The following is a 20,468-nucleotide window of genomic DNA, read 5'->3' on the forward strand; positions in this document are numbered from 1 at the left end:
CCTGGCAGACTGAGAAAAGAAAGGTAAGCTTAACTAATCAATTTTTGTACCTACAGTTCAGCTGGATCTATCAGGAAGAGTTGCGCCTGCATATCCAGGAACAGAATTTGCCCTTGCATGTTTTAAATGGGAGCAAGACAAAATGTGGAACGGCTCAGGGTATCCCGCACAGTAATGACACTCCATATTTTATCATGACTGCTAAATTTTAAAAGTATTAGGCTAAGACAACCTGATTAACAGACTTCAGAAAAATCTCCAGGGAGAAGCTTGTACTTTATATTGTAACTTAGTGAGTGAAAATAGTCAGGGAAAAAAAAACCAACAAACTCTGTGTCTTAATATTTGTAATACTTTACAGTGATACACAGAAAACAACACATGCACCCACACATAGACAAATCAGAATATTACTGTAATCTACTCCTGGCTTGCTGTTCTGATCAGTCTTACGAAACAAATAAGTTAGCAGGCAATGTACAGTATAGAGCCCCTCGGTGGATTGCAATATACTAAGTAAGCATGTTTTTCTTTTTGTTTAATTTATAGTCCCTGGGAAAAAAAAAAAGACATTTAAAAACCTATTGTCTGGGTTTACAAAGCTCATAGGGATAGTTAGTTCTTAGCTGACTGTATTGCTGGCTAAAATGTTAGACATACTTTACCACTAGAGGTCTTTTCATTTATGGATGTACTAAGGCCTCAAGGGTTCTTCATCAGTGGACGTATGTTTTAATCACAGAGAACTGCAAAATGCAGTGTTGTCTTCAACTTGACAACTGCAGGACAAGTATATGGATGTTAACCTAGAATTTGCTGTATAAGCATTGGAGGCAATAATTTCCCAAAGAGAAACTGAATTTTCATCTTTTTTGATATTCTTATCCTTTATCTAGCTTGAGTAATTTCTTAAAACGTAAACCCCTGCCAAACTCTGTGAATAACAGATTTTTGGTCTCAGTGATAAAACTGAAGGGGAAAAGAAAAAAAGCAAGAAAAAAAATTGGTAGAGCTGACTGAATTGAGTTACTTCATTTTTTGGCTCTTGGTGACATTTTCTTTCCTTTTTTCCATATTTCTGGGTTCTTAACCAATGTGGATCATTCTGTAAATGGAAACATTTAATGCTGAAAATGTCAAAACAAAACATTTAATCTTTTCAGAATTTTACTGTCTGAAACCAAATTCTACCAGAATTTTAAAATAGTTGAAGTAAGCAAATACTTATTTTTGTGAATTTACTGTTCCTTCATTTCTAGTTAGTCATAACAGGGCAACTGCACATCCAGCTGGGTTGCATACCAACAGGCCCAGGAAATAATGGGTCTGTAATCTTTGCATAGTACAGCAGAGAAATCAACAGTTACTAAAGAAGTCATAAATCACTGAAAAAAGAAAAAAAAAAGAGAAGCGTGTAAGAGTTCTATGAATGAAAATGTCACCCTTTACTGGAGCTGAATGAAAAGTGCAAAACATTTGCCAGTCAAGTAGTTTCTACAGATGCCCAGTGCAAACACAAAACACAGGAAAGACCACGTTATGTCAGTCCCATTACCTATCTCGTGCGAAGCTACTGAATATAAAATCTTCTGCTTTTACCTGTTCCATCAACCATCTTCCTATTTTTGCTGCACTTCATTGGTTACTTTGTTACCTTATTTCTTGCTTCCCACTAGTGTTTGAGCTTGCAGATCTTACAGCCTGTGCAATGGTATACAGTATTTATTTCCCCTTTGGCACACACTCTGACTTCACATAGTGGCTCAGTGTAGCCTTTTTCATTAGAAAATACTTGCCTACAACACAGGCGCGATTTATGATCTTTAAACACCAGCTACCTCAGTCAGCTCAACAACCAGTTTTCATCCAAAACCTAAAGGGCAAATTTCCTTTGCAAGGCTTCTAAATGCCAGATTTCAACTTCCTCCCTCTCCATTTTCAATGCCAAGACAGTTCAAGAAAGTATTTTAATAATACGTTTCTAAGAAGATGTAATTTTGCTCGAATGCTTAAATAGCAACCACCTATAGACAGAGATCAAAGCTGGCCATTTCCAGGAATATCTTAGAATAGATACACACAGGCAGCCTCTACAACTGTCGTTGGTGATTCAGTTAAAAGAATGCAACTTAATATGATTGCTGCTGAGATCTTTGCATTTTCTTTCTAACATAAAAACTTTCCATTTGTGTTTTGAATAGGTAAGCCTACAGGGTATGGATCCAGCAGTAGACGCTTACACCACAAGGGAATAGTGGATGAATGCTGCTTCCAGAGTTGTGACCTGAGGAGGCTGGAGATGTATTGTGCTCCAATAAAGCCACCTAAATCTGCACGCTCTGTACGTGCTCAGCGCCACACTGATATGCCAAAAGCACAAAAGGTAGGCCAGGCTGGGAAAAACAAAACAAAACAAAACAAAACACCCCAACCTACCTATTTTAGGGAAGGAAAATTCTATCAAGACTGGTAACATAGCAAACAACTGATGTGTTCTGCCTACTAGGGACACTGAGATTTAGTGGGGTTTTGGAAAATAGCGTCCGTGGTAGGAAATAAATAGGAAATGGTGTGTTCTATCTCATCTCTTAGAACACTGAATGAAAGATGGAAAGCTAGTAGTTGTGAGGCTTTATCCTGCTACTGGGTAGTAAATGACAAGTACTCACGTCATCCAATCGTAATAGCACCTAAGACTTCTTTCAAAAGAGAAACCAAACACTGAATGTTTAACAACTGACCTATACAGAACCTCCTCACTCATCCTTCCTTGTCAGGAAGAGGTAGAGTGAGTGATCAAGAGGGAAAACACAGCTCTTCTGCTATTAATTTTACTTGTAAATGAACAAATGATTTTTTTCTTTCTGCATTATTTTGGCTTTTTTTTTTTTTAATCAGAACTAAATTAACTGGATAGTCACTGCAACCATTACATACTTCATTTTAACTATTTAATGTTTAATATGTATATTTTCCAAGCACTTCAAATATTCATTAGCATTATTTGTATAGTTGTGGAGTTCAGAGTATCCAGATTTTTGTTCCTGTCATACTAGATATACTGTGCATACATGTAGTTAAGTCTCATCTCTCCTCAACAGAGCCTATAGTTCAGAAAACCCATCTTAGGCTAGGCTAGGCTACCATTAAGCTCATGTCCAACTGTCTCTTCTCTTTGAGCTCTGAACATCTGTTTTATCTGTCATCTGCTGCAAGCCTCTAGTGATATATTTTATTGCTGTTGACCCTATCTGTCCTACACATATGTTGGCCCCACTCCTGCAGTTATCTGAAAATTTTTTCTTATAAGAAATGGAACTGCATGAAATCCTAAGATTTCATAGGAAGTCAGGAAACCAGCACTATATACTAATTTCCTTGATATCAACTTTATGAAAAGAACAATTGTAATCATTCCAGCATCCATTTCTTTTCCATAAGTTAATCCATGGAATGGAATGCTTTCACCTGTATGATTCTTCCTGGGAAGTACCACCTTAGCCGTGAACATCTCAAAAGGCACACATGACAACAAGTGAAGTCTTCTTCAGGTAGAGCTCAACTATAGACAAGAAAACACTGCGTTTTATTCCTGTCTGGGCACACATACATTTAAGACTTGTGGGAAAAGAAGAAAACAGACTTGGCAGTAATCTGTGTGCTCCTTCCCGTACTTGTTGCTAAGGTGATGGGTAAAACATTCTGTAACTTCAAGTAAAAGGAGACAAGATACCTGCCAGCTCTCTGATGGATCTCCATACCACTTTCCTTGGAGTGCTAAGGAATGATGTCATTCTTCAGGCAGCTGTCCTCTTCCCAGTTCAAAAGATAGGCAGGAAAACACTTTTCTTACAAACAGGAAGGAACAGAAGACAGGCTTTGCATCTTTCTGCAGCAGCAGGGGAAGTAGTGTGCAAAAGGGGATACTGGAAGAAGAAAAAAATTAGAGGGAGTATGTAGTAATTGAGAGAATCTAGCTGCAGAAGAAATCACCCAGGAAATTAAAAGGAGAAAAAAATCAAGAGATGAAAAGGGCAGTAAAAGGACAGTGAAGAGCAGAAGAAAAGAAAGGGGAGGGAATTAGATCAAAGAGGCTGAGAAGATGAGAAATATCGAAGAACTGAATGAACCATGGTGCATCACACAGAAAAGACAGAATTTTGAGAAAAAGGGAGAGAAAATAAAATTAGAGAAGAATTAATATTAAAGAAAACAACACCTTTAAAGAAAATGTATGGAAAAGGAGAGAAGTGAATAGAAGCAGAAAAATCATAAACGCTTCTTGATGGGACCTTGGTGATAAAATAACAGAAATCTGATGGGAAAAACAAACTGAAATTTTTGTTAATATCTGTGGATGGAGAAAATTAGATTGAGGAAACAAAAATACAGAAGGGGTAGGAGAAACTATTATTCAGATTTATGATAGATAAAAGGAAAATACAGGGAAAGGAAGAGAAGGGAAACAGAATTCATTAAGAAAAACTCTGTGTGAAAAAGCTCTGGTACATATTCTCATGTAATTATTTTTTCTTTTTTCTTTTTGCAGTCAGCTGTACATGCCTCCATTAAGAAGGACAATGCTATGTTCATACTTTCTTATTTGGATAGGCTCCCCCAGTATGAATGCATTTAGCTAATTCATAGTGTTGAGATGTCACTGATTTTAATTAAAAAATTAATTATACTAAAGTCAAATTATTTTTCAGTTGAGCAATTTTTTTTTTATTTAGGATATTTTTCCCTCTTAATATTATATGTTATATGAGGTACATACCTTATATATATAAAGTGAATATATATAAGATAATATATATGACCTCTAATATTTTCTTGTTTAGTTACAAGATTTAAGGCAGGATTAAGTGGAATATATAAGATGTTGTACAGTTACTCTCAGATTTCATACACAATCAGTTTCTTATGCCTTTCATACTTCTGTTGTAGTTTTTATTTGGCATCTCCTCACAACCTTTTTAATAGACAAACCCAGGATTTGTGTTTTGGTTTAAGTGTTTTTGTAAATGGTCTACTTCCCCAATTCCTTGAGCAGATCATTTCTCCTACGCACAATTTGGTAGAATAACCTACTTCAATGGAGCAGGGCTGTTGTTCTGTTTATAGGTTATGTTAATGCTGTTCTTTAGTCATTACATTACAAACAAGTGTTGCTACACTACACGCACAAATCTGAATGATGAGGACCAGGCACTGAATGATTGATGTGGGCTGGGAACCCCAAAATGCCTATTTGTTGCTATAAAGCCAACATCAAGAACTAGTTTTAATCCAATTACAGAGACTGTATGTGTAGAGTTTTGTTTGTTTGTAGCTGATGAACAAAATATTTTGTTCTCTATAGGATTATTATTTGTCTTGTTCTAAGACCTTTACTCACAAATAAATATAAAAGTATACTGAAAAGTAAGAAATAAACACATTGTTGTGATATACTTAGGGGTATTACATACACAGTGTACTTCACAGATCCACAAAAAAAGAAATTAAGAAAGAAGTAGCAGTTAGAAGCACTTTGTTATTGCCTCGGCTGCTGTATACAATGGAGCACATACCCAGCCTTAACTCTGTCCTAATTTAGATGCCCAGCTTTCACCACCTCTTTTGCACTCAGCGCATGACAAAATTACCTTAAACTGGAGCAGCCAATGAATGCAACAAACATGCATAATAGTTTGCAGAGAGAAATGAGGTGCGCATCAGAGCACAAAGTGATAGCTACAGGCTAACCACCCTAAAGTCTCTAGTGAACAGATGGGATAACTCAGAGTACCTTTCCAGCTGGATTTCAGCACTGTGGGCCATGAGTAAGTTGTGAACTACAGTAAGACGTAGTTTCTATTGGTGCCCAGCAGTCAAACATCCTTCTCAGACATCTATCTAAAGGATACCAAACTCTCACCAGAGTGTGTCCCCTCTACTTAAAAAGAAGTATCTCCCCTACTCCCTGAAATACTTTCTGGTTTTTTGAGTCGAAACCTGCCTGGTCAGCAACTCTGGGATGAAAAAACTGTTTGTCGTTTGAGAGACTTCTGGAGTATTCAAACTGCTTTCTCTGGTGTGAAACAATAAATATATCCAAGCTGGGGTACAGGAAATATACAGTGAGTGGCAGTTCTGTTTCTAAATGCTCAAATCTAGCATAGAAGAAAAGTTGTGTTCTTGGTGACAACTGGACAATGGTTGGTCAATGAGAAAATGCTTTAGTTTTATACAAATAATTTTTTCAATAGCCTTCACAGGTTGCTGTAACGGTCATCTCTGAAGCAGATTTTATACAAAACCAACATAGCTGGCTAAGATTTAGTAAACCATTTACTTTGCATCTTTTGTTTCTGTTCCTCTGAACTTGATCTGCAAAGGTAAATTATTCCTTTAAAATAGAATAGGATCTATCCATATAATCTACACTCAGTCAATCTGTGTTCTAGAATATATTGCCCTGATCATTCAGATTCCTCAGTACAAGAGCAGCTGACCAGAAATACAGAAATGGCATAAAATATGCAAGAACTACAGGTAATGCAATTGGTTTTCTCTAATGGGCTTCCTAAGGAAAACTAGGTGATTCAATTTGATTTTCAGTTTAATGTTCAGATTGATGAAATAAAAAAAAATAATTCAGGACAACTGTTCTGGACTATTTAGGTAAGGGAATAGAATAATTTTAGATCCTGTTGCAACACTAAGACCAAGGGTGATAAAGATTGATTTTCTTTTTTCAGTTTATTTAATTTACTTCATTGTATATACCTTTCTATTATTAATATTTATATTATTGACATTAATTAGTTCTCTATATATCTTTACTACACTGAATGAAAACAATGATGTTTTGAAAAGGGAAAGTCAGAAGTTTCACATTGGAACTGCTGGAATTGAATATTTTTGTATTTCCAAAGCAAAATATTTTAATCTCAAAAAGTCAAATTAAAGCTTTTTGATTTGTTGCAGTTCTATCTTTTTTGTGGTGAAACTGATTTTCATTGAGCTATTTTCAGTCTCCTCAAAACTTCAGATTTCAGGGAATTTAATATTACTCAAAATCCCCTTACTTCGCTTCTGACCATCTTAATTAAGCCACTGAATTTAGTACTTCACCTTTTTGCATTAATTATAATACTATTCAAAACAAGACCCCAGTAAAACAAAGTTAAAATACTGTAAGAAATTAAATTTGATTAAAACACTTGTACATTTAAACACAGGTAATTTTTTGCAGGATCACAATCCAGCAAATATTCCTTTTAGTCTTGCAGCAATTTTCTTTTGTAATAGATTTCATTTGAAAACTCATGAGAAATAATAATAATTTTTTTAAGAATAAGGAAAACCTAAACATTTGATCAAATAATCCAAGCAACCTGCACAATCTGTTGTTCACTCATTTCATGATCACTCATCAATTATGCTCATCCAAAGCCTGTTTTGTTTAGTTGCTTGCTATTTGAATACTCTGTTGAAAGCTTTCAGTTGAATTCTTACTGTTAAAAAATGAGAGATACTTAGGTATTCATCTTGCCAGAACTGATAAAAAACAGGAAGTGATCAACTGCATAATACAAATCCATTATAAAATTCTGCCTCAATTGCAGTTAGTTATGTATATAACCAGAGATTATTAAAGAGGACACAACTTAATCATATGTCAGCATTTCTAACCCAAGAAAGATGTCCCTGATTTTATAACAAAGAGAACAGGTGTGAAACCAAAGCACATTATAGATCAAGATTTTTTTTTTACCTATAACTATAAGAATAATTGTTGACATTGCTTTCAGATTAAAATCTCACTTAATGAGGAAATACATCAGCTAGTAAAGTAGGAGTAAGGAACAGGGAGAAACGTTCAGTATTTGTGCTGAAAGCAAAGTAATGGTTTCGCCTATTTTTACACTAAGTTTATGTTTAGAGTTTTAAACTGCAAAACAGGAGCAAGAAGGGGAATTAAAGTTCTGTCTTCAGTGTACACGGTTCCATCTATCTTTTCTTTCACTCATTTCTTTCTCTTCTGAGAAATGCTAACAAAAGTTCAGTTTATTTACCCTTAAGTGAATTAAGTTTTAACAGCAGTTTGGAAAACTAGTGAATAGAACTTTGAAAAACAACTATTCTCTGTTCAAGCAAAGGAAATTGAGCTATTTCCACAACAATTGTGTACGTGAGGGAAGACTGTGACCTTTTTGAGCGAAGCAATGTCACAGAACCAGTGGCACAAAGTTCTTATCAATTAAAGGTTACAAGGTACCTTGAAAATTATTACGTGAATATGAACCCTGGTAAGGTTGATTTTAATATCCAGTAAATAAAGAAGAGGGAAAGCAAAAAAACATAATGCTATGCCATCCCCTTGCACCCTGAGAAAAAGGACCAAAGAGGTGTACATCTTGATATAATTTGCTTTTCCTCAGATTTTTAGTCCTTATTCTTCTTTAGGCCTCATATGTGGAAAATACACATAAATATATTTACCAACAAAGTACCAATAGGAAGTGGATTCTCTCAAAAATCCTTTTCAGGTTTTATCTAATCTTCAAAATTTAAATAAATACGAAGTGGGACTAAGAGAGAGAGGGAAAAGATGTTAATATTTTTAGTTTAAGAAAATGCCATTAAGAAAACAGAAAAAGTATTGCATTATTTCTCATTAATCTTTCCAAGATTGACAGATTCTTTTGTAATTGGCTCAGTATCAACTCACAGATACATTTACAGGCCAAAATATGCACAAAGGCACAAATCCTAATTTCTATTACAGCCATGCCACATTACCAAGCCAATAAGGGAACCTTTAGGTGTAACAGATAGAAGAACTTGGCCTCTTTGCTTCAGAAAATTATTTTTTCCCACTGCTTACTTTCCAGCCTTGTTATTATGTTACTGATCACACTGCCCACAGAACTGAAAAGCTTTCAAAGAGACCCCAGAGAGTTCGTAGCTAAGATATCATGCCTGTTACTACAAACATTAGACTTTCCATTTATTACCAATAAAGCAGGAGATCTTTTAATGCCAATATGAGGTTTGAATATCCATCCTAATAGGATAAGAATGCTGCTGCATGCTTTCCAATACCCTTCCATCTCAGTTAAATGACCTTTACTATCACGGAGGTAGTTGTTATCCTTATGTTAATGCTGCCCTGTCTCCAAAGATCCATGCTTAAAGTGATAGGTCAGAAGTCTGAGCTTCTCTCTTCATGAACTGACTTATGCAAAGTTGACATTTTGTATCTGCCATCTTAAAACGCTTATTGTCTTTGCCTGGGTCTGAATATCAGCTCAGAGGATCTGATAATGAAACAGGCATCACAGATAACGATTTTATTTCTAATTACCTTTTTTCCAAAGACTTGAGAAACAAGGCAAGCTTTTCTATACCAGTGCAAATGCAGGTCTGAGAACCTGATTCAGGCATTCACACTTTTTTTTCCCCAATGGTCTTAACATTGCATACCTGAAATGTGTAATGTGGGTCAAAGCATTTTCTGGCATGCATGTTATTGCTGCCACCACCAGTGCCACTTCTTTGTAGTTATTCATCAAAATGCTGATTCCAGAGGAGAAACTGCTCTAGAAGTAACCTGCCATCTTCCCTCTATTTCAAAGTGTATTATGACAGCTCTTTTTCCATCTACATGTCAGTATTAAAAGCTATAACTGAAACCCTGCTGCTTGTTAGTATCTGGTCTATTTGGATGACAAAGCAATTTTAAAGTCAGACAACAACAGTAGTGGAGAGAATTTATATTTTCATTTGGGAAACATAGAGTTATTTTTCAATCTAAGTATACTTTGAAAGCCACTGCAATGCAAAATGGCTGTTGTTTCATAATAAGGCTCTCACTGTCCATTTTATAAATCATGAGTGTGCAGTCTTTAAGAATGTATGACTTTCTGCAAATAAAATGTAACATATAACTTTTCCTATATGCTAGCAAACTCTCTTCAAAGAGGAGAACCTAGGGGCAGCATTGACAAGGTTATATTGCTTTGTTTCCACAAGGAAAAAAACAGGGCAGATGAGTCAAGAAATTCCTGTTTTCTTAGTTCATTGTTACCAGTATAAGCATTTGTAGCATAAGGCAGGATCCTTAACAGTGGCAGACTCCTGTGAAGTGCTGCAATGATGATTTTAGTGCAAATCAGTGAAAATTGAAGGGTTCATCCAGAATGAGTGCTTCAGGGTGAAAACTAAGGTACAATTTAGGGAAAACTAAAGACGGAAAAGGTAGTTTTGGAAAAGCTGGAAGAGCTTTTGAAACAGCAAAAATTATTTTAATTTATGGATAAGCAGAATTCTGTTGACATTTCTGTTTCTGTATTCGATCCATGCTAAGGAAGCTATTCTATAGCAGTATTAGCAAAATTTGATGAAGACAAGCCAGTATCCTACTGAACTGATCACGGGAATAGTGACTAGATGATTAATCTCTTCTTCCTCATTTAGTATTGCATTTCGGACTAAAAACATCTAGAATGGCAGATTCTTAACAAAGACATTTCTTCATTATGAATACTTTGCTATTAACAAATTTGGCTTGTCAGTGATGATAAATCTTAATTTGGCTCAGTGTTCTTACTTGGTGGTGGTATAATTAATTTAACAATTACTAGTACTGCTTGGGGGTTTTTTATATCCTGAAAATAATAATTCTACTCATATCCATGAGAACCCAATCCAAAACCAGTGAAAATGAATAAGCTTCATGTGAGCTCAAGTTTTGTGATCCTTTGCCAGTTTCTGATTTATGTTTAATAGATACTGGAGGCAAATGGAAAAGTTATATATAGAAAAGAATTTTATATAGGAAATAATTAAAAAAACCCCTCACAAATCTACTGTAATGCACCAAATCAGCTTCCATTTTCTTTCTGTCCATCAGAAAAGCAGGCAAAAATTTCATTACTTTTTAAATTTTAGAGAATACATTTCATTTTTTTTTTAGGGCTTAAATAGCAGATAATGCAGTGGTAGAGCTGCATACGCATGCCTCACCTTTCTCAGGGAGATTTTTTTATTTTTGGCTTTTCTTAAGACAACAGACATGATTTCAGTTAACTAAGAATTTTACTTCTGATGCAGAACATAAATGTGGAGAGTCACTTAACAATTCTGCCTCTAATCTGGTACAGAATGTGCAAAGATTTGGGCCCAGCTAATATTTACCAGCATGACAAATAAGGAAGTCAAACTGAAAGATATATGCCACACCCATCCCTGCTGCTAGAAACTGGCCAGTGCATGGAAAGACTGTACTGAGGGCATTATTCATTCCAAAGCCCTCTTGGTTTGCCTGGCACATCACCTTGTCTCTTTTTGAAAATGCAAATTATTTGGCTGCAGCTCCTGCAGTGAACCCACACTTTTTATCCTCCTAAAGGCCTTCTCCAACAAAAACATTACAGGTCTGATATGTGATTTATGCAAAATGTAGGTAACAGAGTCCCACTCAGCAATTTTGAAAACCTTTGACCGCTGGGTACCAAAGCCCAGGAGGCTCCATAAATCCTGCAGTTACAACTCTAACGTTCCCTGGCCCCTGTACATCCTGCTTTTGCAAATGTCCTTCTTCTGTAAGAAAGAAAATCTTTGGTACCTACTGTGTGTCTAAGCCCATCCAGGTTCCAGTATGCAGATGTTTTCTCTGCCAAGATCAACAAATGACAGCAGTCAAAGTGTTTATGCCTAGGAGAACGGGGAATTTAGTGTACAGAAGTTTTATATAGTTAAGTTCTCTGTGAACTGACAGAAGGGCTTTAACAATTCCAGCATTCAGGATAACTGTTTTCCCACTAAGATGAGTTTTGTGGTCATGCAGCGTATTAAAACCTATCTAGAATAATTTTTTTTTTTTTTCCCTACACCTTCAGGAAGTGCATTTGAAGAATACAAGTAGAGGGAACACAGGAAACAGAAACTACAGAATGTAAGAACATGCCATCCACAAGAATGAAGAATGAATGTGCCATCTGCAGGATACTTTGCTGTAAATAAATTATTTGTTAAACATTGGAAGACTTAAAAAAACCTATGGTTTAATAAGCTTGATGCATTCTCAACCAATGGGCATTCTCCCAATGAACAATGCAACTAAACATTCCAATATTAAGTCTTTAGAGAACAGAACATTTTAACCAGCCCAGAGCTAAAAAATTCTGCGGTTGATATATTACTGTTTGTTAACCTGTTTTAAATGTCCTGCACAAAATCTCTTAAAGTCCTGTGCCCCTCAAAAGCCTACAAATTTATGGGCCTTTGATGGTTCCAATTGCACTAAATTAACCTATGAACACTGGCTGCTGGAGTCATTCATCAGCCTTGTCTAAGTGGTGGTTTTTTTATTTGCACTTCTATACAAGCAACAGGCTGTTTGTTTTACAGTGTCTGATAACATTGTTTGTCTACCCCTTCATATTTGCACAGTTTGACATTCCCAGTAACAGCAGCAGTAAGGTAACATATACAGTTTTAAACATCCATTAATTCCATCTGTGGCATTTTGACAGAATATGGGTTATAGATGCATTTGTTTTAAGACAGTTTTATTTTTCCTTCTCTTGCAAAGATGCAGTTTATTGCAATTTGTGAGACAAAAGATTTTTAAAAGCAGTTAAAGCATACATAGGCTCTCAAACCATTAATGATTCTTCCAGGTAATTATTTTGCAACAGTATAGGTAACTTCTTTCTTCCTCCATATAATGCAGTATGTAAAATTTAGCATATCAATAATACACATATATCAAACAGTATGTAAAAATCTCTGTTTTATAGTACAACGGTGCTATTTTATAGTTTGTTACATGAAAGGGTCTGGCCAAAACAGTAATAGGTAAAAGCAAATATGAAAAGATCAAGCCAAAGATTAAATAACAAAATAGTTTTAAAAATATTCAGTTTAAATGAACTAAAAAACGGCTTCAGATTCCAACATGGAAATAACTTTCCCATCTTCAAAAGAAAATTCAGATACTTGTTTCCTTTTAGATACTTGAATGGTGGTGTTTTCACTCACTGTAGTGTGGAACACAAATTCATAGATGCCTAGACCTGGAGAAGACAATTTGAAAAACAGCCCTCAAATGACTTCAAAGGGTAGCCCATCAGGGCCTAAATCTTTCTGAAATGTCAGCATTCTATTCAAGTGTAACAGAGGGCTACTCAAGTTCTCTGCCATTTTAATTCTTCCCACAATCAGATGTGACTAAACTGACTGTTAATTAGGCTGCTGCATCTCTCCGTAAATCAGAAAAGCTAATCAAATCACCAAATTACAGTGTAGAAAGAGTCCTCAAGAAGAGATGAACCATAAAGTCCTTCCAACTGCTACTCCCAATACCTTTTCATGCACTCTTGTGGGAGACATATACATTTCCAGATAATCTCTGCCATGTAACCTTGATAGGTACTGCACTGATTCTACCTTGAATAACAGTGTCCTATGCTCCGTTTTTGTAAATCAACTCAGTGCTACATCGGCCATGCAGTAAAGGGGGATAGGTAGCCAACAGCGTCCCAAGGTGAACAATAAACTTCTTTGTGAGAGAAGGGATGAGAAGGCAGGGGAGAATGCACTGTTCCATCCTGTCCAGAACTGCAATGTGGTTCCACCTGACTTCTTCCCCCCATCGCCCTGCACGCTGTAAGCTCAGACAAGGGATGAAGTATCCCCTGGTCAGCCCAAGGAGGGCAGGGAGAATACTGTATGAAGGGAGCAATTAGGGAGATGTTAGATTAGATTAGACCTGTAAACAAAGTATCTCTTTTTAGAGGCTCAAATCTGCCTTACTTTCTACTACATCCATGGGAGTAGATGACTGAACTATTGATTAAAACACAAGAGAAGAATCTCTGTAGACTGCATATGGTACAGCTTCTCAATAGTTTCTTGTGAAACAGACAGGAAAGGTAGGTCTTAAAAGTCTAACAAATTATTATAGTTCCTTTTTTATTTCCATAGAAAATTTGGGGTTTGTATTTTTTCCAAGGAAAGTGCAATGTATTCCTATGCAATTCTTTAAACCCTCCACTTTGTGTGAGATGCATGTTTATATGCACAATAGGCTGCCATTACATTGTAAAAACAGAACAGTAAATGAATAAAAAGAATATGTAACAGCTGTCACTGACTGAGATAGTTATGTTGAAAAAGGAAGAAAGTAGAGAGAAACAGATGGGGAAACTAACGTAAATTATTTACCACCAATTCAATAAACAGAGGTAGTGATTCTGATACCTATCACAGCTCTTACAGGCCTTTTTTTGGCGGAGGGGAAGGAGAGGGAAGTATTTTTACTTCAATGGCTGTTAAGAATTCTGAAATGCATTCTAAGAATAAGCCATTAGTTTGATGTCACAGACATAATACATGTTTCCATTTCATGTCCCATGACTCTTTCTGTCCCCTACCTCCTCTGAAGCTCTAACAGAAGGAGGGAGGAAAGGTGTGAGCACAAAAAGCAATTTGCAGATCTCTGTGGTGGCAAGCTTCTTTGTAGATAACATTTTACTAATGCACTGTTAACTGAATAACCATACATCATTGTGCTATTTAATTCCTGCAAATTAATTCAAATTTTGGTCTTATCTTGGAATTCATGCACTCACATTCATACCACCATATTTCTCCTGTTAAGAAATCATAATTAGAAAATGTCACTCATAGACAGCAATATCTAACATCAGAATTTGACAACTGTCTAAACAAATTGGAACAATTCTTGAAAGAAACTACAATAAACAATGAATCCCTACAAGCTTCAAAGGCAACACTTTGCTTTACTAGAGAATAAATGGTATCACAAAATGGAGAGTAGCTGCACCACTGTAGAGGTGAGAAATGCATGGATGGGAAATGCATACTGTATAAGAAATCTCCAGTCATATGGCAGGGAGCACATGATATACCAGTCAATGTGAAAGATAAAGGGCTGCATTAGCTTAATAATCTCAATAAATCCGCTACTTAAAGAAGTTGAAGCATGAGCCAAAATATCTCCCTCCCAAAAGTACAAAGTAGTCTGACTTGGAAAACTTCTAATTAGAGAAATTGAAGGGTTCAGCTAGATTTGCAAAAGCACTCCAGATATTTAGGAACAGGGCTCCCACTGGATGCCATTGATTCTCACAAATCACTTAAGTGGTAAAGAAAATCCCACTCCCCATCCTTCCATACCATGTAAATCACATGACAGAAGTCACAGATTTTTGCATTCTAGAATAGACATAAAACTCCAATTATTACACAGAATGTCACTGAAGTGCAGAAGTAAAAAAGTGAATTAAGCCTCATTATCTTCAGTTAGTTCAAAAAGGACTGCAGAGCTAAACCCACTGAAGTTAATATATCTCTTTCATCAAGGTAGCAAAATTTGAGCCTCATCTCCATAGTAATCATAATTAATCATTAAGAGTTTAAATGGAAGATGAATACATTCTATATTCTGCTCAAAATGTACTTACAAACCTACACTTACATTTGTGTGAAAGACTTGTATGACGCTCATTTGTACCATTCAGTCAAGAAAGAAAAGAAAATCAAATAATGGGATACTGCATTCAGTCCCTGTAGATACATTAAAGTAGGCACCTTTTGCCCAAGACAGATTACAGTGTCAATTCCTTTTTTAATATTAAAGGGTAAATTAGTGGTAGACTTTCTTTACAGAAGTGAATTCCATACACAACTAGCAGCTATGTTCAGTTGCCCCATGAGCTGGTTGTTGACTTAGTATCAATGGTTAAAGTTGATGAATGAAGACTCTAGGCCAAGCACTGTGTCTTCTTGGCTCTCCATTTTAACAAGCAACTGCATAAGACAAGTTCAGAAAAGTGTATGCATATTTGCTTTACCTGTTACTGATTTGGCCAACAATGCCAAAGTGGTGCTATTGTTTTGTTTAAGAAAGTACTTGACTAAAATATAAAAGAAAGCATAAATATTTTTTTAATGTATGAAAATGACAATTATATAGGTATGGTTATTAAAATAGAAATACAACTAGCCATAACTTTTCAACTTTTTGTCACGCAGCAACGGCAAAGAAATCTTAAATTGACAGAGATGGAGCAGGAATAAGAGTCAAAATGCCACAAAAATTCATAGACTTGAAATGCAATTCTGAATCTTTACTCCAAGTCAGAAATACAGATGAAGAAAAGCATTTAAAGTCAGGGAACAATGGATACGACTGAAAGCCTCTTCAGATTAATGCGAGTCCTATATCATACCACAGATTTTTAAGCCACACTCTAGCCTGAAATCAGTGTAGAGTTTGGCTTAAAGTCAGTGGCATGATATGATCGAGATTTTCATTGAGCACATGCTTTTATTTTTACCTGATTACGTTCTCATTCATGGCATGCCCCCCAAAAGTCAACAATCTTTAAAAAAAATAGCACAAAAAAATGCATCTGATTTTAAAAAGGAATGGAGAAATAAATATTCCTAACATGAAACTGATGCTATTTTTAATTCTTACGTTTCAAATTGTGAGAAAAAGTTGAAATATATGGCTAAGAGTCTGTGAATTTTTTTTTTTTTTAACTTTATGTGGTCACTATGAACATCCTAATGTGCAAAATTTCACATTTCATTGTTTTGTTTTGAAATGATGGTAAGTTAAGCCCAAATAGAGATTCTTGGAACCTATAGGCTAGATAGAATACTTATGTTCTGATGAAGGTATAATCAATATATTTAAAATGTTTTATTTTTAGTCTGAAAAGGAATAGTAATAATTTATTTGGGGACGCAACCTATACTGGTCCCTCTTTTAAGGATACTGTTCAGTGCAAACAACTTTTCCAAATGCCAAACTTCTATTCAAAACCAACATTCATTCCTCCCTCCCCCTCCCCCCAGCAAAACTAGTTAAAACACTATTGCAACATAATTTTATTGTTTGTCTGTTTGTTTTGGGGAGGTTGTTTTGTTTTGATTTGGGGGGCAGGGGTAAGGAGGAGGAGATGAGTCTTTCAAGTGATTAAGACTTTTTCCTCTTGGGTACAATCCACAAAAAAATAAAGAATTTGCCTTGATGAGATTATTAATTATCCATTTCATGTGTGGAAGTAGCATTAAGTAAAGCAACTAGATTAAAGTTGTCTTGAAAGAAGGAAAAAAAGTTATTAACACAAAGTTTGTACTCATTCTAATCCTACGCTATACATTTTGCTTCTCACAGCATTGGAATATTCTACTGGACTGTAACTGTCTGAACACACAGTATCTGATATATATAAATCTTCTTTGATTTTTTACATGAAGGGTGTTATTGGAGTATCTGAAACTTGATTACATATAGTACAGTATAGAGATACCAGTCTAGCAGAGACCAAAACAAGAAGGACCTCCCTCATGCTTACATTAGGAAATCTTATACTAGTTGCATAAAGGGTGTGTGTATGTATATATAGATATATACATATATAGACATATGTATGTATATGTGTATATATATAATGTTATTATGTATGTATGTGTATGTGCGTGTGTGTGTGCATGTGTATATTATGCTTTTCTTCTTTTTCCTCTCAAGTAAAATTTGAATTTCTTGCTTTTTACACATTATTTCCCATGGACTATAGTCAATAATCCAATTGGAATTTAATTTTAGAAGAACATTGTATAATATGGGTGTCACAAGTTTGATCCTACCTTTGTTTTTCACACCTAAAGGAATGACCTGATTTTTAAATCATGAGAAACTTCTTTGCTGTCATCAGGCAAATCTATCTATCTAAGTACAGATATAAAATACTAACTCTGAGGGCCTTATTATGAAAACATTGATTTAAAAATTTTCTTTTAATTCATTCTTCTCCAGATAACTTCTGTTAAGTGAAATTTTTTAAGCGTATGTACCCCTTCAAACTAAGAATAATGGGTAATATAAAGAGAGAAGAATGAAAATTTCTGTCATTTAATAATATCACCTCTGTTACTCATTTGTCAATTAGATGTTTTTTGTAAGAATAATTCATGCCTCTCTATAGTACCCTTAACTATTTCAGAAGTGAAAAAGACTTAGCACTGTAAATTCCTATATCTCAAATTATTTATAATAACTTTTGATTTCTCTGTATTCTTCAGTAACTTTTTATTTTGCCAGCTTGACTCACAAAAGTCATAAAAAGCATCAACACAATACTTCTGCTGCTAAACATTCTTTCCCACAAATATTTAACATACATACACCCACCTACAATATTTACATATTCACACTTGATTGAAGTTCTTAAGAAACAGCACAAATATAATTGGGAGATTTAAATTTTTTTTCACGTTTTAAAGGTATGAATCATTTTTAACTAAATCAAAGACATTCTTTCTATCTTACCTATTTTACATTCATTAGTATCGTCTCATTCCTCTAAAGCAACAACAAAATATCTGCAGAACAAAAAGGACTTTATCTTGATAAATAGGACCATACTTCATGTACTCGTGTTAAAGAAAAAGGTTTAACCAGATAATTATATTTACAACTGATTCAATGAATTTCATATCTTGTAATGAAACATTTAACTTTGTAAATTTTAAAATCAAATTAATGTTCCACTCTTCCTGGTTTACTGGCATTAACCTGGATTATGGTATGAAAAAGCCCACTTTAACATTGATCAAAGACAAAGGATCCAAGACCAATAGACTAAAGTGATACCAATGAAAGAGGTAAAATGTCCTTATTTTGTGCACAGGGATGAATTCTATCTTAAATTTTTTTTTAGACTAGAATTTCAAGTGAAATTGATATAAATACTGCATAAGAATTATAATACCCTTCGTTATTTCCACTTACAGACAAGTTTGAATATAATAAAACACATGCAAGTTACACTGCATGATACAGTATATAAATCTTACCTTTTCATTTATTACCATTTCTAAGGAATTAGTTCAACTGAATTCTATGGAAATCCTGTGCAAGATGAAAAAACAGTTGTTAAAAGTGTGTAATAGTTGCCTGATTAAACTAAGTCTCATCAAACATGAGTCATAAAATGCTCCACTGAAAGCATACTGCTACTTCATAATGTTCTGAACAGCTTCACCTGTAGTCTGATACTTCATGTTGCTTTTATCAGAATGTGATGGTTCTGTTTTATAGTTTCTTAATCCTTGGGGTCTTTGGGTTGAATATTAAACATGTTTATCAAGCCTCAGGATTTTAGGAAACAAAGTTAAAGTAGAAGAAGCGGCACCACCTGCTGCTGATAATCAAATCATACATGAGCTTTCTCTCCTCACTAATTATCTGCAAAGCCACCCAGAAGAGCACTTCAATAGCACTTGGTTTTCAGGAGGACACCCTTTCCAATAGGAATATTAACTGTCCTCCCTTTCTTCACTGTTGGACTTCAATTGGTATCCTGACTAAAACTGGGATTTCCATGATGCAAGCATGAATGTGGATACATGAATTTCTGATTTCACTACTGAATAATGCTACTATTAACATTTCAAGTCATCATAACCAAACAGTGACAAGTGTTAAATGTTCATTCACTAAAAACCATTTAAACTCTCTATTAAAGTTCTAACTGGATTTATTCTTTCTTTTTTATTTTCTTGTGCTTACTCATAATACAATGTCACTACTTGATGACAAATAATATTTCATACTGTGTATGTAACATCATTGTGTTGCAGAATCCCCCAAATACCTCAACAATGTCTTTGTTGCGCTATTCTCCCCATTTAGCACTTACAAGCTTTTCTAGTAACAACCAATAAATCAAAAAAACAGAGCTCTTAATATGTACAAATATAAAAAAAACCCAAGAATTTTTGCTAGTTTGCAGTTCATGTAATGCCATCTTGACCAGTCTCTTCCCCTCTCTCTACGAGCTGTCTAGAACAGTAAACTTTGCTCCATAAATAATAGTGTATTCATGCTTTTAAAGGCTTTTATATGCATTTATGGTAGGTAAAGGTTGGAAGAGGTAGTTGACTGATTTTCACTTTTATCTACTTTGATTTCAGTAAAGGGCTTTGTCACTCTGTATACATAAAGGCTAATGCACCCTTTGGTTTGTAGAATGTACTGAAATGTTTGCAACCCTCTTGGTATCAGGTCCAAAATGTGAAGCATTACTGTTAAGAGGGTATCTTTCTAATGTATTTGTATGTATAGTTTACACCTCTGTGAGGTCTAATAAAGGATTATGGTTAATAAAAAATGCGTTGAAAATTCCTCATCCACATAGATTTTGCAGTAATTTGCATTCTTCCTTTCTCTTCCCTGGCATATACATTTAATTCTCAGAATACACCAAAATCAGGACATACCTTAACAGCATGAGCAGGCTTCACTCCTAAGATAGGACTGACATGGAAAGTTAACTAGTGGTTCAAGAGCCTTGATAAAATGAAGTGTCAATAGAAGGGATTATGGAACCTATCGATAAAATTAATAGTAATGAATGACCAGGAACAAACTCTAT

At 35.0% G+C, this 20,468-nt stretch overlaps 1 protein-coding gene across 2 annotated transcripts in view; it reads left to right on the forward strand.

The window, feature by feature from the left end:
- Window positions 1-20,197, forward strand: part of IGF1 (insulin like growth factor 1) — an 82,124-nt gene extending 61,927 nt beyond the window's left edge. For both annotated transcript variants that reach the window (XM_076339616.1, XM_076339608.1), the window contains exons 3-4: window positions 2,202-2,383; window positions 11,892-20,197. In XM_076339616.1, coding sequence (XP_076195731.1) covers window positions 2,202-2,383; window positions 11,892-11,951 — 242 coding nt within the window. In that variant the 3' untranslated portion in view covers window positions 11,952-20,197. The remainder of the gene's footprint in view (window positions 1-2,201; window positions 2,384-11,891) is intronic.
- Window positions 20,198-20,468: the final 271 nt, after the last annotated feature.

Source organism: Aptenodytes patagonicus, chromosome 1 (assembly GCF_965638725.1).
Source record: "Aptenodytes patagonicus chromosome 1, bAptPat1.pri.cur, whole genome shotgun sequence".
Lineage (NCBI taxonomy): Eukaryota > Metazoa > Chordata > Aves > Sphenisciformes > Spheniscidae > Aptenodytes > Aptenodytes patagonicus.